The sequence below is a fragment of the Phycodurus eques genome, chromosome 4 (genome assembly GCF_024500275.1).
Source record: "Phycodurus eques isolate BA_2022a chromosome 4, UOR_Pequ_1.1, whole genome shotgun sequence".
Classification (NCBI taxonomy): Eukaryota; Metazoa; Chordata; class Actinopteri; order Syngnathiformes; family Syngnathidae; genus Phycodurus; species Phycodurus eques.
Window position 1 is genome coordinate 6,424,860 of NC_084528.1, and position 25,622 is coordinate 6,450,481.

Here is a 25,622-nt window from a genome sequence, read left to right on the forward strand (position 1 = left end):
CAGCTGTGTTGCTCGGTGTGCTCATGCTGTCTAATCAGCATCTTGAGTTGCCACACCTGTGAGGTGCATCGATTATCTTGGCTAAGGAGAAGTGCTCACGAACAGATTTAGACAGATTTTTGATCAATGTTTGAGTGAAATGGGCCTTTTGTGTGCATAGAAATAGTCTTAGAACTTTGAGTACCGCTCATGAAAGACGGCAGCAAAAAAGTGTTGCGTTTTGTGTTTTTATTTAGTGTAAATAGGGCAACTCTGCACATAAGATTTAGAACTGAAGATGCCTTTTGAATTTAACGTGAAACATCCAGTTTCCTCTATTCAACTTTTCAAGATTACCAAGACCTGGATGACTGAGAATTGACACGGGTACACTTTTATGTGCATCCTCTTTGTTGACAGGCATGTGACAGATCTGGTGTTGATTGATCCTATCCCAGAGGACATTTTTGAAGAGGAGGAGTGGAAAGAGTACTGGTGAGTTTATTTTTAATGTATACCATGTGAATTACATGTTTTCAGCATATTACCGTACAGTCGTGCTCACTATTATTGGTGCCCCTTTCATTTTTTACATAACCTGTATAATATCTTCAGAAATAAATGGAAATGTACCAAACTTATATCACTAGGGTCTTTTAATTGAAGGTCCAAAGTAATTTAACAAAGAAAATAGTTTTTTGCAATTTAGAAAAACAGAAAACAGTATGTGCACACATATTGGCACCCCTCCTTAACACATTCACTGCCATTGACGGCTTTAGAAGTCAAATATCCATGTTAACTGGGAAGGCTGGCAGTGATTAATATTTGGTTGCACACCCTTTGGTAGCGATGACAGCCTCCAAACACGTTTTTGTATCCATCTATAAGCTCTTTACACTCAGGTGGTATTTTCTCCCACTCTTCCTCTGCAGTTTGTTCAAGCTCTTGAAGGTTTGCAGGGTTCTATTCCCCAATGGAAGACTTCAGTTCCACCCCAAAGATTGTCAGTTTGATTGAGATGAGGACTCCATTGCTGGCCATTTTAAAACAGTCATTGCTTTTCCTTTCAACCATTGGGCTTTGGTTCTTTTTACTTGCTGGAGGACCCATGATCTTCACCGCAAACCAAGTTTTCTTACACTGGCTCAGGCATTTCGCTCTAAAATATATTGATAATTTTTTACATTTCTTGATACCTATGATACAGTCAAGGCCTCCAGTAGTAAATGAAGTGAAGCAGCTCCACAGCATTGTTGATCCTCCACCATGCTTGACTGTTGGCAGGGTATTCTTTTCCTTCAAGGCTTCATTGCGCTGTCTGTAAACATACTGTTTGTGTGCATTGCTGAAAACCTCTATTTTTGTTTCATCTGTCCATAAAATATTGTTTATCATTTGCTCTTTTGTATCAAACACAAGTTCACTACAGAAAAATGTTGTTTCACTTGATTTATTTTCTTCAGGAGATATTCCCCATTTAGTTCTTAAACTTCATGGGTGCCAATAATAGTGAGCATGACTGTATAACATCGAGAGGTTAAAGAAGAAACTATGAAGGGTTGTGGGAAAAGAGATTTTAAGTGTAGATTGAGAAAAGAGTAAGAGGCAGAATGGGGAAAAGAGCTCAAGGTCACTCAGCAGCTCTGAAGGGCAGAAAGGAGTAGATAAAGAGTGAGAGGCAGGGTTGAAGAGAGAAAAAAAGGGATATCGCATATTAAGAAAGGATTAAGGGTAGGGGAGTTCGCTTTTCTTGAATCAAGTTCCATACTCTTTCTTTATTGGCTTTTGTGGTGAGAATAGTTTATTATCTTTGCTGGGCGGGCATCATTAGCTTGATTAACTGGAGACAAAAGAAAGTAATTTGCTGGTCGCAATCTTTTAGCATGAAACAGATGAGTGGAGCGTGAGGGTTGCGATGTGGTTAAGACTGACTGTTAATAATAATGTGTCATAAAACTGCTTTAATCCTGCATGTGAATATTACTGCATGTCATTTGGCTTGTCTTGGTTGTCATTGTTACATGATTTATCTCATTAAGCAATTACTATGATGGCATTGGCTTTTATTATTAATAACATTGGCTTTTATTATTAATAACCTTGCATAGGAGTTGTATCATTGTTTGAAATAACAGTTATGCAAGATTATCTTGAGATAGTTTACAAGTATATTGTGACATTTAATCTTATAGAGCATGTAAAGGCATGCTTTTGTTTATCCACTAAGACATTGCAATGTCAATTAAATACAGTGCAGTACTCTTTGGTTGAAAACAAACAGAAACCCTTAATTGGTTAAAAATAAGGTATAGAATACATAATACAATGATTTGCCAATCATGTCCAACCTATATTTAATTGAATACTCTACAAAGACAGGATATTTAATGTTCAAACTGATAAACTTGATTGTTTTTAGCAAATAATCATTAACTTAGAATTTTATGGCTGCAACACATTCCAAAAAAGCTGGGACAGGTGGCAAAAAAGACTGAGAAAGTTGAGGAATGTTCATCAAACACCTGTTTGGAACATCCCATAGGTGTACAGGCTAATTGGGAACAGGTGGGTGCCATGATTGGGTATAAAATGAGCTTCCCTGAATTGCTGAATCAGAATCATCTTTATTTGCCAAGTATGTCCAAAAAACACACAAGGAATTTGTCTCCGGTAGTTGGAGCCGCTCTTGTACGACAACAGATAGAGAACACTTTTGAGACATAAAGACAATGAGAAAACTAGTACAATTTTAATGTTTTAAATTTTTTTTTAATTTAATTTTTTTGGACAATTGTGACTCTTGCATTTTTGGACAATTGTGCCTCTTGCATTAGAGCAGTTTGAATGACTAATGTACCAATAGTCCGGTGCAATGATCATTGTGCAAAGGGCGCAGAGACTTCAAGGAGTGTATGCAGTTTAAAGTGACTAGTAGCGCAATAATCTGGGACAATGTCGTTTGTGCAAATGTTGCAGATACTCCTCAGTCAGTGTGCAAGTGGTGCGGATGCTACTCTGGCATGAGTGGCCAGTATTGGTCAACAACAGACATGAAAATAGTGCAGCGTTGCGAGACTACTACAGTGAGTGCACGAGTAATGTGACAACAAACCCAAGACAAACATTTTTTATTTGGCAGCATGTTGCAATGGAATTGTAGGTTAGCTGTTTAAGAAGTTGATGGCAAGAGGGAAGAAGCTGTTGGAATGTCTGCTAGTTCTAGTTTGCATTGATTGATAACCGGGATGTGGTGGGTCAAAGAGCATTTTGTCTTAGTTCTGGCAGCGTACAAGTCCTCAAGGGTGGGTAGGGGGGTACCGACAATCTTTTCAGCAGTTTTGATTGTCCGTTGCAGTCGGCGTTTGTTCTTTTTTGTAGCAGCACCAAGCCAGACTGTGATGGAAGAACACAGGACTGATTCGGTGACCCCTGTGCCGAACTGCCTCAACAGCTCCTGTGGCAGGCCGTGCTTCCTCAGAAGCCGCAGGAAGTACATCCTCTGCTGGGCCTTTTTGAGGACGGAGTTGATGTTGAGCGCCCACTTCAGGTCCTGAGAGACTGTAACTCCCAGGAACTTGAAGGTCTCGACGGTTGACACAAGGCAGCTGGACAGTGAGGGGCAGCTATGGCGAAGGATCAATTGCTCAGTCATTCACAACCAAAGATTGGGCGAGGTTCACCTCTTTGTGAACAAGTGAGTGAGAAAATAGTTGAACAGTTTAAGGACAATGTTCCTCAACGTACAATTGCAAGGAATTTAGGGATTTCATCATCTATGGTCCATAATATCATCAAAAGGTTCAGAGAATCTGGAGAAATCACTGCATGTAAGCGGCAAGGCCAAAAACCAACGTTGTATGCCCGTGACCTTCGATCCCTCTGGCGACACTACATCAAAAACAGACATCAATGTGTAAAGGATGTCAGCACACGGGCTCAGAAACAATTCAGAAAACCAATGTGCGTAAATACAGTTCTGCGCTACATCCGTAAGTGCAACTTGAAACTCTACTAGGCAAAGCAAAAGCCATTTATCAACAAAACCCAGAAACGACGCCGGCTTCTCTGGGCCCGAGCTCATCTAAGATGGACTGAAGAAAAGTGGAAATATGCTCTGTGGTCCGACGAGTCTACATTTCAAATTGTTTTTGGAAATTGTGGACGTCGTGTCCTCCGGGCCAAAGAGGAAAACAACCATCCGGACTGTTATGGACGCAAAGTTCAAAAGCCAGCATCTGTGATGGTATGGGGCTGTGTTAATGCCAATGGCATGGGTAACTTACACATCTGTGAAGGCACCATTAATGCTGAAAAGTACATACAGGTTTTGGAGAAACATATGCTGCCATCCAAGAAACGTCTTTTTCATTGAGGCCCCTGTTTATTTTAGCAAGACAATGCCAAACCATATTCTGCATGCGTTACAACAGCGTGGCTTCGTAGTAAGAGTGCGGGTAGTAGACTGGCCCACCCCCAAACCCACCATAGCCCAGTGACCACAACAGGGCCCAGAAGGTGTGCCCGTCTGAGGCAGGAGGTCCTGACACCCTCCCATAAGCCCCAAGTCAGCCGGGGACCCCACACAGCCCGAGGGAGAGAGGGGCGACAACCACGGCGGAGCGCACTGGGGAGAGCAAGAGAACACAGGCCCGGGACACAGCAGCACGGCCCCCCAAGCCCCCACCCGGAGACCAGAACGAGACCCCCGGAGAGGGGCCAGGGGGCACTTCTTCGGCACCTAGGGACGGAGAGCAGCCCCGGGACTGGCACCCCCCAGGAGGGCAACACAGGCACAACCAGACCCAAGAGTAGGAGGGGGAAACAGGCCCAGCATCCCCGGGGGCCCTTGTTGTAGATCCAAAAGGATAGGGCTTCAAGTGCATACAAATGACCCTATGGGATGCACAGGGGTCTAAAATGAGAAGATATGATTTGGTCACCTTACATTACATTTCTGTATGAAATTATTTTCCGAGGCAATCAGAATCAAAGTTCAAAATTCACCATTTTAATGAAAGGTGAAAGTTATCTATTTGCTTATTATGTTTGGCAGAGATATTTTCTCGTGTTATATATTCTATGACAAGGTTTTGTCATTGGTTCATGTTGATAACTTGTTTATCTTTCCAGTTTAACAGTATAGTTTTTTTCCGCAATAGCTACAATTACAAGTATTGGTTGAGCATGTTTATTTGGAAGATCTATCCCTTTCAAATCACCCAGCAGACAAAGATTAGGAGAAATCGGAATCCTACAGTTAAAAACTGAGTAAAGTTTCTGTATAACTTGTGACCAGAAGCGCTGTACGCGTGTACATTGCCAAAGAGCATGAAAATGAGTGGAGAGACGTTTTTTTGCTTGTTTTGTGCGAGTAGTTGTACTATTTTCTGAACATAAACGGGTAGTCCTTGGAAGAGGTGCTGGAGAGTGCTCCTGCTGGGAACTCTGACTTCAATGCTCACGTCGGCAATGACAGTGAGACCTGTGAGGGGCCCCCTCCCCGAACAGAACCCGAGCGGTGTTCGGTTATTGGACTTCAGTGCTCATCATGGATTGTCCATAACGAACACCATGTTCAAGCATAAGGGTGTCCAGACGAGCACTTAGCACCAGGACACCCGAGGTCGCAGTTCGATGATCGACTTTGTGGTCATGTCATCGGACTTGCGGCCACATGTCTTGGGCACTCGGGTGAAGAGAGGGGCGGAGCTGTCACCACCTGGTGGTGAGTTGGCTCCGTGGTGGGGGAAGATGCCAGTCCGACCTGGCCCAAAGTTATTGTGAGTGTCTGCTGGGAACGTCTGGCAGAATCCCCCGTTAGAAGGAGTTTCAACTCCCACATCCGGCAGAGCTTACCCACGTCGTGGGGAAGGCAGGGGATATTGAGTCCGAGTGGACCATGTTCCGCACCTCCATTAATGAGGTGTTTGACCAGAGCTGTGCCTGTAAGGTGGTCAGTGCCTATCGTGACGGCAAACCCCGAACCCCTTGGTTGACACCAGCGCTGAGGGATACTGACATGCTGAAGAAGGAGTCCTATCAGGCTTTTTTGGCTTGTGGGACTTCTGAGGGAGCTGATGGGTACCGACTGGCAAAGCGGAAATCAGCTTTGGTGGCTGCTGAAAACTTGGGCGTTGGGGGAGTATGGTGAGGCCATGGAGAAAGACATCCGGACTGCTTCGAGGAAATTCTGGTCTACCATCCGGCGTCTCGGGAGGTGGAAGTAGTGCACCATCAACAGTGTGTATAGTAGGGATGGGGAACTGTTGACCTTGACTCGAGATGTTGTGAGTCGGTGGGAAGAATACTTCGAAGACCTCCTCAATTCTCATGACACGCCTTCCATGAGGAAGCAGAGTCTGGGATCTCTGAGACAGGCTCTCCTATCTCTGGGGTTGAGGTCACCGAGGTGTTTCAAAAGTTCGTTGGCAAGGCCCCAGGGGTAGAAGAGATTCGCCCGGAGTTCCTCAAGGCTCTGGGTGTTGTGGGGCTGTCCCGGTTTACATGCCTCTGCAGCATTGCCTGGACATCGGGGACAGTGCCTCTGGATTGGCAGACTGGGGTGGTGGTCCCCCTTTTTAAGAAGGGGGACTGGAGGGTGTGTTCCAACTACAGGGGGATCAGACTCTTCAGCTTCCCTGGTAAGGTCTATTTAGACGTGCTGGAGAGGAGGGTCTGTCGGGAAGTCAAATCTTGGATTCAGCAGGAGCAGTGTGGTTTCCTCCTGGCCGTGGAACAGTGGACCAGCTCTACACCCTCAGCAGGATCCTTGAGGGTGCATGGGATTTCACCCAACCATTCTACATGTGTTTTGTGGACTTAGAGAAGGCGTTCGACCATGTCCCTTTTCCTGTGGGTGATGCTTTGGGAGTATGAGGAAGGAGACCCTGGGGATGACCCAGGACACGCTGGAGAGACAGTCTCCTGGCTGGCCTGGTCACTGTCCCAATACTTTTTGACGGGAGTTTACTTCTCCAGTGGTTTTGTGCCCCCTTACCCATTACTTGTGTGCAGATTATACACATATATAAGCATGACCCAACTCTGAAAAATATATATCCCGGCAAATGGGTTATTTGCACGAGACGAAAAGTGAAGCAGCACCATTTATAAGCTGTATGTGTCCAATTATGTTTTGATTAATATGCATTAATCGACATGAATAGTACATGACGGTCCCGCCAGAATCCAATTACTGTGTAGAGAGGCAATGGATGAAGGAAATAAAGCAAAGACTTTATTTACTCAAACATTTCATCATTACTGTCTGATTTGCATGGTGGAGTAAAAATAGAAACAGGAGTAGGATAAGCAGTAAGATCGAAGTAATGCAGTACAGATCTTTCCATCACAACATTACAGCGCCATTTGCCTGGCATCAGCCAGCTTTATTTAATTCCTTTATTTGTCTCTATAGCTCACTGGAGTCTTCATGTGGGTATATATATATATCTTTTCAGATATGGTTTTATTAGCTCTGTTTTGTTATTCATAGGCAAGACATAATGCAATAGGGTGCAGGCCTACACCTGAGAAATAACCTGGGAAGACTAACTCAGCTCTGGAGAACTGGAGGATTTACAGATCAAAAGTCTGCTCATTAACTGAGGCTCACACACAAAATTAGTTCTGCTGCGTCCTACAAAATGAATCGCCACCATCTCCCAGGAATGGTATTTCTGTGCGTGGATGTGCATTCGTGTGGGTTCACTTATATGGATTTATACTGTACGGGTTCAGCGTTCTAATGTAGAATTTTCTCTGCATGTCTCATTTCCTCCTTGATATGCATAATGCTTCTTGATGAGAAATAAGGCAGTGGTCTCGCATCAGAGATTAGTGCAAACCCCAGTGTGTGTCTGGACAAATTGCATTCAGGACAAGACTGAGTGATTTGAGTTAGTCAGTCCTGTGCCACATTCTTTGTGCAGTGGAAGCCCTGCATCTGCCTCTTAAGGACAGACTGCTTTTGATTTTGCTGCAGATTCCATCATATGATTGACAGTTTGAAGATGACAGATCGCGAGCAACAAGCAAGAAGTTATGTTAAATGAGGACATGCTGCTTTCAAATTACAAAAATATAATGTGATATATATATATATATATATATATATATATATATATATATATATATATACTGTGTTTGTATACACACACACTGTGCAAATGCAAAGCTTTGGGCTTAATCTCTTTTGCTAAATCTCTAGACGAGCAAAGTGCTCTGTGTACACTTGCAATAAAATTAATTATGCTGTCCAGAGTAAAGAATTGCCATTATTTGCCAAATACTCCAGCTGGAATTAGACAAATGCTGTCATAGTGTATTGTAAATTGCAGTGATAATTCACTAATTTTGTCTTGGGAAGAATTAATTTAGCACTCAGAGGTTGCTCCTCTCTGCCAAGTGTGTGTGCACCATAAAACTAATTTACCCCATGGGGAATATATTTGCTCAGAGAGCAGACGATTGGGAACACTCCCGTCTGATAAGTTGGTCCTTACAAATTAATGAATGCTGATTGATTGGAAAAATCTTCAAATTTAATGTACCATAATTGTGTTGAGTGAAACTCACCAGAGCTCCATTTGGGTTTCTTTTCCTTGTCTCTCCGACTCAGTTTAGCTTTCTATCCCCTTGAACCATTTCAATTTCATGATGGGACCATTTTTGTGTGTGCGCGCACACGTACACACACACATACACAAAATGACACAAAAAAGTATGCCAGTTTTTTCCTCATAGACTGAATGTCATTTAAAGACTGTTTCATTTCGCGTTAATCTAGACAGCAGGTGTCAATAGTTGGCTTTCCCACAAGAGTTGAAGCTGTTATAGCTGCAAAGGGTAGACCAACATCACATTAAACCATATGGATTTAGAAAAGGATATCACTTTATCATACAATATGTGAGTCAAGACAGGTGAGCAAATACTTTTGGCAATATAGTGTTTTGAAATGGGGGTGGCATGGTGGATAATGGTTTGCATATCTGCCTCACAGTGCTGAGGTCCCGGGTTGAAATCCAGCCTTTCTATGTGGAGTTTGTATATTCTCCCAGTGCCTGTGTGGGTGTTCTCCGGGTCCGCCGGTTTCCTCCCACATTCCAAAACATGCACGGTAGGTTAATTGAAGACTCTAAATTGCCCGTAGGTGTGAATGTGACTGCGTGTGATCGTTTGCATATATGTGTGTATGCCTATTGGCTGGCCACCAGTTCAGGGTGTACCTCGCCTCCTGCCTGCACTCAGCTGGGATAGGCTCCAGCATACCTGTGACCCTAGTGAGGATAAGTGGTGAAGAAAATGTATGGATTGATCAGAAAAATAAATACTGAGGTAAAGTTGTCTGAAAATCTACTAGCACAGTAACTATTTGCACTTTGTTACTTCTCACCACTGACATCATTTGAGAGGCTGGCGACAACCATTTCACACTTCTTAGTTTGATTCTTTGGTCCAAACAAAGCGGAAAACTTTTTTTTTTTTTTTTTTAGTTATTGTTTCCCAGCTGCGATGTTACGATTCCAACAAAACAATTGCTATTCTGTAGCTAAACCATACACATGGAAGAGACTTTTTTTTTTTTTTTTTTTTAATTATACCCAAGCACCTGCATCAAACTTATAATTTCATGATTTGCGTTTTATGCTGTCATTTTAACAACGCTGATGTTTTTGGTCTGTATCATTTGATCAGTCTCATGTCACCGTCAGAGTTGATGCATTATTCTGTTTTACCAAACCCGTCAAATGTGAACACTGTTTAAAAAAAAAAAAAAAAAAAATAGCATTACAATGTAACATTATGATTATTTTATTTATTTATTATAATAATTACTACTAGGCATAACAGTAATCAAGACTGTTCAATGAACAGGTGTAGTAAAAAAAAAGTGGTAAATGTATATTGAATGTATATATATTGATATTAAATGATTCATTAATAAGACAATGAAAATGGTTGCGGACCTTATAATTGAAATGTTGTCAATTTTTCAAGCACATATACAGCACAAACAATTGGATGATGCCTGTCACCTATGACCACACATTCCTAGTTTGTCGAATTTGAGTTTAACAAATTTATTAGACCCCCTGTAATGAAAACCGAGACCATCTAGTGGCATGGTGTGTTTCATGTTTAATTTGACTCATTAGAGGCCTTTTGTAAACACTAAAGAATGTTTGAATTTATTTTTTATTTTTTTATCCTGGCTTCATTGGCAAACAATAGTAGCAAGTGATGGCATATACAGGCCTCCTGTTAGAGGCTGCACTGTAATCAATAAGCTACTGGAGTACAGCCCTGCTCCAAGCCCCTCTGGGGATCTTTTGCTGAGATTGGCAGCAATAATGTAGCCATGTATAGAAGGTGGGACAAAGATGGAGGCATTGTGGAACGGTACAAACTAGGAGCAATTTGACATGTGTCCATTCAGATCTGTTGTAGATGCAGCCTGATACAAAGGGAGCATTCGTATTAATAAAGTTTTAGGTGATAACATTGTGTGGATTGTTACTTTTCTTTTTTTTTTTTTATCTTTGTGTCCTGTTCGGCTGTTAGTCAAGCAGAATGGAAAATCTGTATCCCATTTATGCCGAACCAGTTTTACTGTGTCACAGTGGAGTTTTTAAGCTTCCGCTGTAGTATTATAATTGACGTTTATTGAGAATCTGTCGAACAGAACAAAGTTTCGAGAAGGAAGAAAGAAACAAATACAAAAGACAAAGCACTAGTTGTAAACAGGATGAGTGAAGTAAATCATTACATTATCTACACCAATGAAACGTTAAATATGAGTGTTGCATGGGGCTGTAGTGCTACACCCAGTGAGGAAAGGACAGGACAAGATAGAACAGGACAAGGACAGGAGAAGAAGGATGCAGGACCAGGGTCGTGAACCCGGCTGTACAACTGAAGTGTGGGGGCATTAATTATGTAAATTATAAAAGTATACAGGACGAGAGTATAAGTGAGGGGATACACAAGTGATTTGCATATTCATGAGTTATTTGTTGCAGTAAGGGGTGTGTGCCTGCAGATACAAGTGAATTGATACCGTTTTACATGCACAAAGACTGACAGAAGTCAGTCTTTGCTGTGACAGCAGCGCGGCGGCTGAGGACCCCACCCAATCAATCGAGGGGCGGGATCAGGCCCACGGGTCCACCCGAGAGAGGGGGTGTTGGTATTCTTTTTTTTATTGCTGCTTTTAATTTATTGTAATGAAGAAAGTTTCCTGCTGTTATTTGGAATTCTTGGAACAGTTCATCACGTGTCCTAAAACATTATTGTTTAATAGTTGTTGTAGGCGGTTAATTCCATGTTGTTCCCATGTTCTAAAATGATGGGTATATTATTAATTTCGAAATCTGGATTATGCCAGATTGGGGAGAGCATCCTGGGAGCTCATTGAGATCCTGTCGATTCTAAACTTTGCCACCAAGCCGTTAAGGTGGATGCGATAATTGGATTCTTGAAACATTTACGGCGTTTAAGACGAGTAGAAATAAATGGGAGTTTTGGTAGTTTGATGTTGTTGCAGTCCGTTTGTTCCAATTCTAGCCAAGAATCACACTCCTCACAGTGGTGCAACCATTTGATGAGGTATTGTAATTGGTTAGCGAAATAATAGTGTTTAAAGTTGGGAGCATTTCGGCCTCCCTCCTGTTTACTTTTCTGAAGAGTGGATAGACTGATTCTATTTTTCTTATTTTTTCAATTGTGGATTGTTATTCTTGCACAATTTTGAATTAAAAAAAAAAACACCTTTTATTTAATTGTACATAGTGAAGTGTTACTCCAAATATGAGCAATTGTGTAGCTCACCCTATAATTGCAGTTGTCCGTACTTTGCTGCGTACCGAGGTACTGTAATTGCTCTCCCATTGAGTTGGCGTTGTCGTTTGCCTGACTCAAACTGGTTCTCACCCCCCACCCAGAGACAACCAGATGAGTATGTTGCAACGTGTATGTACAGTATTTAGACTAGTTCCAATCTAAAGATTGGCGCTGGATGAACGTCTTTAGTTGGTTGTGGTGCAAGACGGACACCTTGTGCTCACTGAAGGTATTACATACTCAGACTTAATGTTTTCTCCCGTTGAGCACTTTTTATTACTGTAAATGATGTGGAGTCAGGATGTCTCAGCCATGTCTCCTCATCCATGTCACGGACTTGTAATGATAATTTTAGACTAGAAGTGCTTTTGCACATGGGACGAGGTGTGTGGGATGGTCCAGGCAATGAGGGGTCAGAGTGGGTTGGAGGAATTAGTTCTCTTTTGTTAACTGTTCTGTGAAGCATTTTGAGTTGGTGATTCATTGGTTATTGATTGATTGATTAATGAATTGGTTCTTTTAACTATACCATTACAATTTCCTGTTTTAAATACTGTAATTATATATTACATATAGTTAACATTGTACACTGTGCAGTGACAAAGATTGTAATTTTAATTCTACATTATATTACTCACCTTGCTGACAGAAAATGTGTTTATCTGTTTCCATTTGGAAACAAATTAAATTCAAGAACACCAATGTCATAATATCAGTAACTTAATCAACCCTCATACTATTGGTCTGAAAGTGACACCACATTTTGAAATTATTGATTAAAGGCCCACCTTTCTAGTTCTTAATGTTCTTTAAACAATTTCGTGACTGCTTGAACTGAATGTGTGGAGCAGCTCATCCATTGAGTGTAGGTTTTGTGTCCACATATTCAAATGTCCTTCAGTGAGACAGTGATTCTCTTCTCCTTCCTGAACACTTTGCAATAATCACTTTAGTATCCCGTATGCATAATAGTTAGTTGATCCCATGTAATAGACTATGTTTAAATGTTCTCTACTCATTGTAATAGTTGGCAGAAGCTCGTGTAATAGTTCGTGTTTTTTGTACGAGCAAGCTCTCAGGTAACGGAGGCCCTGCATAGGAAATGAGATGGTAATGAGGGGGGAGGCGGAGGAAGGAGGCTTATCACTACAGGGCCAAATTCCGACAGTGAATTGCGCAGTTGTAACAAAAGTAACAGAGCGTCCATTCAGCCTGCACTAATCCAGATGGGAAAGTCAAACAGCAGAAAGTCCACGGCACAAACTCATTTCATCACTTTATTAATTTAGATATTGCCTCCTCGCTCCTGTTGAGAGGGGGGAAAAAAGCCCATCTAAAATGACCAACAACGGCAAGGCGTTTTGCTCTACATTGCTCCCCCACTTCGTCTCCTCACGTTATCTGTTTAATTCATCCCGCCAATCTTGGCTGTCTTTACCCACTAAATTTCCCTTTGACACGCATGCCTTGCTTCGCATAATCCTTACTCCAGGGCAGAATTAAAAATGGGAGGGGGGAACAGGAAGAAATTGGACAGGTGGCTGGAGAATCCATGAAATAAGGTTCAGTGCCAGACCCAGGAATGATTGGAGCAGATTTAAACTGGGGGCTGATAGAAGTTTTTCTTCCTTGTTATTTTTGGAATCAAAAAAAGAAAAAAAGGGTGACAGGTGGAAAATGCTCAGCCACTTTAAACTCTCTTTAGAGTCAGGTCTAAATTGTACTGCCAGAATGACTTCAGGGAAAAACTGTGGCAAGGAAGATGAAAATGTCAAAGTGTCATTCTTCAGGGGTCTGATTTAAAAAGTTTGGAAATTACAAAAGTCAACTTGCTTCATTTCGTGCTTGTACTATTATTGAAACGATAGGAAGCGTTTGCTGTACCGTGACTAGAACAGCCAAGCTGTCTTTGAAAGACGTTATTTGCAGCAACTGAACATCAGTGCTGTATCAGTCTTATTTGATCCATCTGCATGCTGGAAGCAACAAGTATGATATTATTTTACACGGGTCGTGCGTGTGTGTGCGTGTCGCTCTGATAAGGACATGAAACGGATGAATTTTAAAATCTGTGCACCTGTAGAATGTTGTTCACTGTGGTGTGTTCCTCTGTTGTGACTACAGTTAATGTAACTAAGTCATTATTAATTTAAACGTCCGTTCCGACCGCCGATATTATTGTATTTTAAAATTATTGACGGAGTCTTTTCCACGTTAAAACTCTTACTATCAAAAAGCCCTTATCGTTTTTATAGGCATCGTTGTGAGTACCATTTTACCGTTTTGAACTATTATAGAAGTGTAAAAAGAGGTTTACCATTGTATAAAAAAAAAAATACAAATTAAAACAAAAGAACAGCAACAAATGCTGTATGTTCAGGACATGCGACCGAAGTGCTGAAGGAAAGGAGACTTCATGCATTATACTTTAAAAAAAAATATATATATATTTTTTTTAAGTTTACCATCTTTAATTCTCCTGTAAAAATGAAGCACAAATTGGATGATTATTTCTTGGGCTTGGCAGGTGAGTATCGTCACTTGGGCTCTCACTAATACTTTCAGAATCTATTATTCTTTCGATTGCTATTTATCAACCCATTATTGTTTTTATTTGGTATTGTTTAATGATTAAACAAAACTAAATAAACCACAACGAAGCACTATCCCATGAGAGGGAGTGATGAATTCCCAACCTTTTTGAAACTGAGAGCTGCTTCTTGGGTACTGATTAATGCGAAGGGCTGCTTACTAGTTTGATGTACATGTCTGAGGCTGTTTCAGGTTCAACTCCTGCCACATGTCACTTACAGGTTATTCATACTACAGCTGCAAATACACAGTTATTTTCGTAATAGGTTAAACTGACTACTATTTTCTTCCATAAATGGATTCCGATTCAGCACATCTGCCTCACAGTTCTGTGGACCCAGGTTCAAATCCGGCCTCCCCAGTGTGGAGTTTGCACGTTCTCCCCGTGCCTGCCATCAGTTTTCTCCGGGTACTCCGGTTTGCTCCCACATCCCCAAAACATGCATGTTAGATTAATTGAAGACTCTAAATTGCCCGTAGGTGTGAATGTGTTTATGAATGGATGTGTGTCTATATGTGTCCTGCGATTGGCTGCCAACCAGTTTAGGGTGTACCCCGCCTCTTGCACAGAAGATAGCTGGGATAGGCTCCAGCATGCCCGCAACCCTTGTGAGGATAAGCAGTACAGAAAATGGATGGAGGGATGATTCTGATTCTGTTACCAAAATGTTGGTTATTGTTTTCCAAAGTAAAACCAAATGGTTGCAAATGTCTGCTTTCATGTAGAACTAGAGAAATCAGAGAATATTTACTGTTGAGAGGCTGAAATCAGAGGATTTGGACAATTTGAAGTTAAACAATGGCTCTAAACGAACAATGGATTATCAAAATAGTTGTTTATTAATTTGATGTTGTTGATTATTATGTCGCGGAAACCTCTAATAGTGACATAAAACTCAACACAGCACAGTCCTGAACAGCCAGGAGAAAGACGCAAACCGATCCCAGCTCATTTAAAAGAGCTGTGTTATGCAGTTTTATTGTTGTTGTTGTTTTGTTCAAAATTTAAACCAGTTCCAATATGTCTTAATAACACCTTTCATCAAGCTACCCCAAGAATAAAAACTAAGGTTCAAATTTCCACCCTCTATTATTATCTTACTGAAATTAGCCTGTTTGAGGGGCTGGACTTGTCTAATTCAAGTGAGCTACTGCTCACCCCAGCCGATGTTCTGGTGGGCCGATGGCAAGTACGCATCTCGTTACCGAGTCGAAAAAAGACGTGCGCGAACTGTGAAGCCCGTGTGAGCCCCCACAGAGTCAACATGGATTGTATTTTCCCATGCGTAGTCAAGACTTCATCACTAAGCTGCCGAGTTAGTGTGTGGATCCGTCCTGAATTGTCAGCGGACAAATTAAATAGTTCTTCTTTTGTTGTTATCGTTTCTTAGATTGTTTGAGTTTTTCATTCTGAAATGTTGTATTTTTTTCAAAAGTCAATTAGACGGGAGTGCATTGACTTGTTTAGATAGTAAAACAAGTCGTCTTGTTTTTATTAAGGAGTTTAGGAGTCATTGCTTTGCATGTCTGTCTAACGGCGAAAGATAGTCTGTCACGACGTGTGAAAGCCAGTAGCAGTCTGCTTCGCCTTCTTGTTGCACGACAGATGCTACAGATGTATTCACCCTGGGATCAGTTTTGAAAGAAAAATACTGGTTTCGGGCTCACAAAACGCAGTCTCCGTGTGGAGACAACGCTGAGACAATAATGAAAAAGGAGAAACGATGGGGATTCTCTGTTTTTGTGTAGGCGGACCCCATGAAAGCATGGGGAGAAAAGGTAAACTTCATGGATTAAGGCCTGATTTTGAAGTTTAAAAGCACAACTTTCTTTCTGAGAGGCTCTGTGCTAGTCTATATCAGCCTTAAAATGATATTTATTTTAAATGAAAGGTTATTTAAACAGATGTCGGGGAAAGCCTTATAGCCCTTTAATCTGTTGTTGAATTTTTAACTACTAAAAACTACTCACGTACAAGCTGCAAGATGATATTTAGTAGGTACAATTACTTCCTTCATAAATCAGGCCTAGTATTGTTAAAAACTTGGATCTAAAGTACGGAAAGTCTGGCCCAGTTCAGGAAGAAGACAAGGGCGACTGTCCCCTGGTGCTTGGTGGATGATCCACGGTGTGTTGGCAGCATTTAGGGGCAGACTGTGCTGCTTGGCACGGCGTTGGCGACAGAGAGCGCATGGCACTATTGACTGCGCTCCACCGGCTGAGACCGGCCAATTCAGAGCACCAGTGAGCTAAGACCGATTAGGTCTCCTGAGTTACAAAATTGCAGTGCTCTTCTTCTTTCATCACCCAGAAAAAGAGGATTTTTCATTCCCCAGTCAAATGTTTTTTTTGTTTGTTTTTTAAAACAGAGAAAGTTTTGCATTTCAGACTGAAAAACTCTCATACAACGATTGCCTTCCCGTCATAAGAGAAACTCCGTTCTCCTCTGTAATATTGCTTTGGCCCAATCAATCATACCTAGATCATAAATGTAACGTTTCCAATGCCCAATGACTTTGAACTCTAATGGGAAACTGACGATGCAGACTGTTGCATTATTGGTCAATCTTGAAATGTTTTTTTTCATTTTGTCTCTCCTTAAGTAAGTACAGTACAGTACTTTACAATTCTTATTTGGAGTGAGACTTCAAGGATCTAAACACACTAAACCACCTTCACTTACGCAATCTTCTTTTACCTGATAATTGATTTTAATTGACTGATAGTAATAAAATACACACACACACAAACTGTCCGATTAGGGAAGTAGGGATGGGCTAAATAATTAATTAATTGATAACTTGATCATTGGGAATTCTGTTGAATATGCGGGTCTTATTGTAATCAAGTCTTGAAGCAATTCTGAAGAAGAAATTGATCACACCCTTGATTCAGTTTTGACGAGAACTGGGCGCAACACACACAGAGCTTTATCATCCCGTGCAAACTTAGATTATAATGAACATTCAATTTAATGGATTTCATTCTCCAGTAGTGATGAATGGTGTCAAAATTTCACATCATGATTGTCACGACCAGAATTATTACGATTACTGGTATAATCCCAAATTAGTAAAAGAAAAAGCAATATTATTTTGAACACAACAAATATAAACGGCAACTCTATGTAGTTTTTGACATTAGAAATGGTAAACCAAAAAAACCAAAGTGAATTGTCATCCATGCAAAAAAAGGTACTTGAAGTTATTATTTGTGTGATTATTTAAAACAATATAATTGATGAGAAGCTTTGTCATTAAATAATCTATAATTGGAATAAAATGACAAGTTATTTTATTTGAATTCCTTATTTTTATGGTTGATGGTTATACATATGACGGCACGGTGGGCGGCCGGTTAGAGCGTCTGCCTCTCAGTTCTCGCTCAATCCCCGGCCCCGCCTGTGTGGAGCTTGCAAGTTCTCCCTGTGCCTGCGTGCGTTTTCTCCCACATCCCAAAAACATGCATGGTAGGTTAATTGAAGACTCTAAATTGCCTGTAGGTAGGAATGGGAGTGCAAATGGTTGTTTGTTTCTGGGTGCCCTGCGATTGGCTGGCGACCAGTTCAGGGTGTACCCCGCCTCCTGCCCGATGATAGCTGGGATAGGCCCCAGCACGCCCGCGACCCTTGAAACTTTTTGTCAACTCAAGCACTTGATCTTGCTTGAGGTTCCAGACCGAGCTCTCAGGTCTCTGAAGTCAGGGATACCTGAATTAAGGGATAATTCCGTGTTATCCCTCCGCTGCATGGAGTGAAAATGAGTGGAAAGAGGCTCTACTTGTGGGTTTCCCCAGTGGATCCATCTTATTTATTGCTTAAGTGCAATGCTAAACTAACAAGTGGCGGCTTTGCACAGGCGCAATCCACTTGCAGTCTGACCGAGTGAACATCTCCCGCACTGACCGAACACAAGAGAAGGTCGCTAGGTTTGTCGTTCGTTGCTTTTTTTGTTTGAGGGGTCTGAATACTCAAGTCGCTAAGTTGGCAAGGCTGTGTCAAGGGGCTGCGCGCACACATTGTAATTTATTACACTCATTAAAATTCCCTCATCTCTGTTTTCCAGTGAACTGTTTCATCCATATTCCCCATGTCCAGCAGATAAGAAAAACAAAGATATGGTTATGGATATTTAGTTGCTTTTTTTGCTTAAGCACTGATGCAAAACAGTGTTTTATAAAACGTGTTGTCCAAGTACAGAAATGTTGAGGTTTTTTGTTTTTTTAGCTTCATGCAAACATTTTAAGATTTTTTTTTTTTTTTTTTGTCAGGTATGGTAAGCTGCTGCCGTCCCTTCAAGCCAAGCAGTTTTCAGCAGCTTCCGGGCTGAGCCGCTTGCTGATTATCCTGGGAGCCATTGAACCAACTATCAAAGAAAATGTCTCTGAGGAGATCATCCAGAGGCAGGTCAGGCTAATGCGCACTCTTGAAGACACACTACAACACAAGCCACATAAGAGCATTCCCCACAGGACATGATATTGATTATTCAAACTCAGGTATTTTGGGCATGAATATGAAACTGAATGCCACATATGTAGAAATGAATATGACACAGTACCATGTCTTTGTCGCCTCTGCTTAAGTTGTTTTCGAGGTCTTTTTATTTGATTGAGGACAGGCACGTTTATGTTTGAAATGTATTCAGTCTGGCACAAGGTGGTGCTATTGCAAGAATGATCATTGATTCGCCTCTGCACCGGATGATACGAGGCCCTTTGTTTTCATGCTCTCAAAAAACGAATTTGGAACGTTGACAATACCAGATGTCATTTTTAAAAACATGAAAAATGAACATGTTCCTGCCACGATATACTCTTATGTTTTAAAGTCAGCCGTTGACATGTTGTACGGTTTGGAAGGCAGTGGCAGTTAATATTAAACACAGTGTCTTTGGAGGGTATATGACAGATTAGGGTTTATCCGTATTTATTTATCCATAGTTTATCCTATTTGCGGATGTGCTGTGTTTCAAAAACAAAAGTAGTGACATTTCTGCATTAATGAGGTCCTAAATGCAATGCTTTTTGGTGTTGAACAGTAACAGAGTTTGTAATGAGACACTATATTAGCATTTACTGTATGTTGTGAAAAGCAGGGATACACATTCACTGGCCACAACGTTAATTACACTTTCACAATGTGATGTAAGCAACACAATAATGGCACAAAACAACAAAAATACTAAATGTTTTTGGAAACATGCACCTCTGTTACTGTGTTAAACTTTCATCATCATTCTAGCAAGGGTATTGATTAGCGGTGCAACAATTAATCGATTAATCAACAAATCATTGCTTATCAAATTAAACAATTTTGATCGATTAATCGTTTAGAGACCCTGTTCAGCTTAGAATTGTCCGAATCCTCAGAATCTCATCCTCTCAACAATAAGTACGCTATGAAAGAAGAGTGATTATCGTTGTTGAATCAAATTTGCAAACGTCTGCTTTTACGTTGGAAAACAACAGTCAATATGTTTGCCTTTTTTCTGACATTTGTGACAAAAGCAGTAACTGCATCCTAATAAATTTTTGTTTGTGCATTTTCTACACTATCAATTTAAAATAATGCCTGTTTATGAATAAAGGGATTGAAATTAAAAAGTTGTTTTTAAATCCGATTCATCGAACAAATATCGAAAGATTTATCAATTATTAAAATAATCGTTGGTTGCAGCCCCAGTTTCGATACTTCTTTTCCATTAGAACCTATTAGATATGTGCAGTTGTAATTTTGAATTTATTAAATTCATTTCTTTTTAATTAATGTAATAATTTCATTTAATTCATGACACAATTTTGTAAAATTCTAACATCCATGCCAAATGACCATTTTAGTCCATCGTCTTCCCGATGCAATGACGTCTGCTCGTGGGTGAATGTGAGCAGTTCATTGCGTCTCCTTGTTCCCTGCTGCCAACCTCCCACCCACAATTTGATGGCAGTTGCGATGTGGGAGCATTTCAGCTTTTCATGTATTACAGTTGTTGCCAAGGCGATAAGGACATCGTTGTGCTTGAATTTTCCAAGGACGAAGAAAAGGTTTTGTAGACAAGCCAGTGAAGGTTATAATGTGCACACAAGCTCGCCAAACTCAGTAGAGCATGCAGTTCATATCTCAAGGGCATGTTGTTCTATACCACTGTTGAACTGAACTGGAGCACAATTGTTTGCTGCTACGTTATTAACACCGGATCTGATTGCATTACTTTTTTTGGCCGTGGGATAGGCCTTGTCATTTAGAACTCACACACGTTGTGCCATTTTCATTTACTGTATGTTTCTGATGATATTTTTCCCCTATCGTCCCTAGAAATACCTTTTAAGTAACCCTGCCCATCAGAGTAGTGCTGTGGATGAACATTACTTTCTGAATGAAAGTGCAGCTCAAGTAAGGTAAACTTTGAGAAAAAGATACTTTATCAAAGTGTGGTAAAAAATCTCTCTCTCTCTCTTTTTATATATATAAGCAAAAATGTGTATTTGTTTTTAAAGGGACATCACGCGATATAAGCCTCTCTCCAGCAGGACCTCAGTAAGCGTGATCACTGGGGATTCCTTTGACCAGCAAATCCCACATCACCTAAATCAAGTGAGTCTGTTTCCTGGGTAATTCCGTGTTGCATTATATTGTATACTGAGATTAATGTTGGGACAATAATGTAAAACCTGTAATAAATCATCGTTTTCCTGTACCAGATGGTATCCAAGCTTCAAAAGAAGTTTCTGGAGGAGTCCTACCCATCAGTCGATCACATTCACATAAAAGGAGTAGACCGTCGAATGATCTACAAGAAGCCATCTGCCATCAGCCAGTACCTCAGGAAGCTAGTCAACCAGCGACAAGCCAAACAGCACAGCCAGTGACCCGTGGCCAAGATAAATATGAAATATACTTAGGCAGAAGCATAGATAAAAATTTCATATAATTACCCTGTAAAACATTCAAGATATGTTTTTCTTTTCCCTCCAGCGTAATGTAGAGATTATCTGTAAGACCAGCGAGGTTCATAATGTAGGCAATTTCACATTTTCTTCAACTGTTTTGCTCTGTTGCAAGCGTCAATTGAGGATAGCTGGAGGGGATTCAGCTTGATAAAATATTTGCTGTCTTGGACTGAGAAAATCTTATCATATAGGTTGTTATTTCAGACTCTACCTGGTTGGCCACGACCAAAGATGAGCATTTTTTTAATCATTGGAAAGGCCACACACTTCACTGCTAAACCTGATACTTTCATATCATGCAGTTGTCTTAATATTCAAATATGTAATAACCATAGGGTAGTGTACGTATATGTATATAAAACGTCTACACACCTGTTTTCAAATGCCTGGTTATATAAGAAATGAGACCAAAAACACACTCCTCTAACTGGGGACATGGCTCTGTTCATAATTAACCAGTCACATTCAAATCCATGTTAAATAGGAGCCAGCACACACCAGCCACCATCTAAAGTGACTCTGATATAGGGCTGCACGATAGTGTGGGGAGGGGGGCGGGCGGGGGGCATTGCGATTTTGTCTTTTTTCTTTTCTTTTTTTAAACCTGCGCTCTCTTGCTATGTGAAATAATGCGGGATCAGTGCTGGGAGAGTTGATTTTCGACGCGAACGAGTTCAAAGTTCAGTTCACAGTTCTGAATTCAGAATTTTGAGCTAAGGTTTAACAACAGTTTAAAAACTAACTAGTTCATAGTTCTTTTTTTATGTGTATGTTGCTGACGGGCTATTCCCCTCAAAATAGTGGAATTTCATTTCCCCATTGTTGCCACCCTTTCAGTCCACACTAGTAGCCGGCTGCAGCTTTCACCCTACAATCTCAAAAACACGAGGAACAAGTTGTTGCTTGAATGGTGTTTTAGGAAATAGAACAAAAAACGGACTTTTGTCCTTCATTTGTAAACAAAAACAAGCAACACAGTATGACAGGAACGAGGGTGAAAGGATATTGATAACTTTGCATTTCTCGCAGCTCTGGCTGACTATAGTAACAAAATAATTGATCTATTCTTATATTACAAAACAAAATACATTTCATATTATTACAGTGATTGTACATTGTTTTAACTAAAGGATTCTGATGCAAATAATTTTCCTAGTAATCCATCCATTTTCCGAGCCTCTTCTCCTCACGAGGGTCGCGGGCGTCCTGGAGCCTATCCCAGCTGTCTTCGGGCGAGAGGCGAAGTACACCCTGAACTGGTCGCCAGCCAATCACAGTGCACATATAATAACAAACAACCATTCACACTCACGGGCAATTTATAGTCTTCAATCAACCTACGAGTTATGTTTTGGGGTTAGAAAACCCACGCAGGCACGGGGAGAACATGCAAAGTCCACACAGGCGAGGCCGGGATATGAACCCCGGTCCCCAGAACATGTGAGGCAGACGTGCTAACCATTCGTCCACTGTGCCGCCTCCTAGTAATCAATTTTTAAAATAAATAAAGTTTAGCTGTTATATTAGGCTTGCTTACATTTTAGCAGCACAAGACATGGTTTGCCAAGAGCCTCCACAGCGTTCAGAGGAGCTGACAAATGTTACGGAACAGTCTGTCTGTATTTAAAAAAAAAAAAAATCACTGAATGTTGACTTGTTACGGCAGTAATACTGATTGCTCTGGATATTGGAGGGAAAAAAATCCGGCATCTGACATTAGCAGCGCGTCCACGTTGACCAGCTGCTGCAGACACTGCATCTGAACCAGAAATTAAATATTACGTCACTGCACACGTCACTTCAGAAAGTGGGCTTGTTAAAAGTATATTTGTTATTAAATACTGTATTTGTAAAATAACCTTTATAAGTCCCACAAAGGGGAAGTTTGCGTTGTTTCAGCAGCAATTGTGGATATAGGAAATATCAAATATGTAATGTAAATAGCTTGCAAGAGAAGACTTACAAGAAGTACATTGCACAAAATCGAAACCAAAATATTGTCTGTAGGTAAACTATCCAATTCAATCGATCAGCAATGTTATTTGTTTGCAAAATAAAGTGCTGAGTTTTAATTTTGACATTTGAGATCTGATTAATCCGCTTTAGGACTTTTTTGTTGTTGTTACCAGTTTTAAAAACAGAATTGGTAAAGGCCAATGAATCCATAGACTGATATTTTTGATGATGGAACGTCGAAATCTCCTATGCTGGTACTTGGATTCATGTCGCAACTGCGTCCGCCATTACAATGTTGATGTAATAAAAACATTTTAATGACAAACATTGAAGCCATAATTTATTCACACTTATGGTTATGACTGTCGCATGGTAATGCTTTTGACAAAATTTAGAAAATATGGAAATCCAATCTCCCATCTTCTACAGATGTCTGTGGTAAGGAGTAGGGTGGCAAGATGAAAGCCTTTTCTTTTGAAGAAACAACAACAACAACACTTGAAATCTCCCAAAGACGTGGGAGATGTATTATGGTCTGATGAAACCAAGGTTGAATTTTGCGTCCATAATTTCAAACGATATCTTTGACGCAGTCATTGATGGTGTAGTGGTACACTCGCCTGACTTTGGTTCGGGCTGCGTGGGTTCAGTTCCCACTCAGTGACGGTATGAATATGAGTGTCCATGTCTATATGTGACCAGTTCAGGGTGTAGTCCGCCTTTCGCCCGAAGTCAGCTGGGATAGGCTCCAGCGCCACGCGACCCTGACCAGGATTAAGCGGTGTTGAAAATGGATGGATGGATGGATCTTTGACGCAAACGCAGCTTTGCTCATCGGCAAAAGAACACCATACCTGCAGTCAAGCATGGTGGTGGCAGCATCATGCTTCGAGGTCATTTTTGTTTAGCTGAAATTGGGGTTTATGTCAAGGTGGAGGCAATTATGAACAGAAATACCAGTCAGTGTGAGCACAAAACCTTCGGGTTTCTACTAAAAAGAAAAAACAATGTCAGAAAAAGACTACTCGAACAGCTGAACTTAATTTGGGGTTAATCAGAGGCATTTTAAATGGTGGCAAGTGTGTGGTGTCTCCCCTTTAACATGAATGTTTGAATGTGATTGGTTAATCCGGAGCCCAGAAACATCCTCAGTCATAAGAGGGATGTGCACACTTGTGCAACCACATTATGTGAGTTGTTTATATTTACTTCACGCTTTAAAAAAAAAAAAAAAAACGACTGATATTTACAGGTTATAGGTCACATTGATGGTGGAAAAAGTTTTGAAATGATTTATCTTGGTGTAATCTTTTTTGTATATCACAAAGGCCTGGGATTTGAACAGGGGTGTGTGGACATTTTATATCCACTGTGCACTGAATTTGACTTATTGTTTGCATTAGTTTTTCCATCAGTCATTTCCCTAGAAATGAGTCTGACAGACAGATGTCTGAATTGCATAATTGAATTCAATAATTTAACTTGACATGAATCAAGAATAACTATGTAGCATTTCTGTATTACAATTCTAGTGTACAATTTAAACTGTAAATTAATGTACTGCAAACAGGAACTGAATGGTATACGTTGGTGTAAAATAAAAAGCTGACATCAGTAGTTTATCCTGAGGATTTAAGTTTAATTATGACACCACATCAAAATAAAAATTTCCAACAGATTTGGAATTTAATTCCATCCATATACATGCATAGCAACAACATTTTAAGAAACATGTTCTCCCATTATCAGGACACTGGAATGATAATCAGTATTCCCACTGACCTCCCACCCATCAATAAACCTAATTTTTTCTCCCCCCCCCGCCCAGTGGGGTTACAAATAATTATATGCACAGTCCCCATTTCTTAATACTGCTTTCAGTAATGTTCCCTCATTTACAAAGGATTGCATTGAGAGCAAATTTTCAAAAAGGGAGACCAAAGTGTATCATTAAACAGAAATACGAGTACTATACAAGAATGCTGCCATCCTTATGAAAACATCCACATCTGATTTGAAGAAAAATGACAGACAAACAGCCACATAGGAATGCAAAGCCATGTGTATATGCCAAAATGTGAACTGCAGGTTTGTGCCTGTTGGTCACCAGCAAGTGGCTACCAATTCATCAGTAGCAGGCTGCAATCTACATTTGGGGCATATACGGAATTTGCTACAGCAAATAAGAATACACAAGTGCCTCAGTAGCTATTTTTGTGTCTAAAATGCATCTCATTTTTGTATTGTCTATTGTTTCATTGAGCCTACATTACAATGTAAACAATATGAGTGCTACACAA

General features: G+C 40.6%; 1 protein-coding gene across 1 annotated transcript in view; it reads left to right on the forward strand.

Annotated features, from left to right (window-relative positions):
• The window catches only part of si:dkey-122a22.2 (uncharacterized), a 33,122-nt gene extending 11,205 nt beyond the window's left edge, over nt 1-21,917 (forward strand). The window contains exons 7-11 of the mRNA XM_061673753.1: nt 400-474; nt 18,688-18,823; nt 20,732-20,814; nt 20,914-21,010; nt 21,118-21,917. Coding sequence (XP_061529737.1) covers nt 400-474; nt 18,688-18,823; nt 20,732-20,814; nt 20,914-21,010; nt 21,118-21,285 — 559 coding nt within the window. The 3' untranslated portion in view covers nt 21,286-21,917. The remainder of the gene's footprint in view (nt 1-399; nt 475-18,687; nt 18,824-20,731; nt 20,815-20,913; nt 21,011-21,117) is intronic.
• Nucleotides 21,918-25,622: the final 3,705 nt, after the last annotated feature.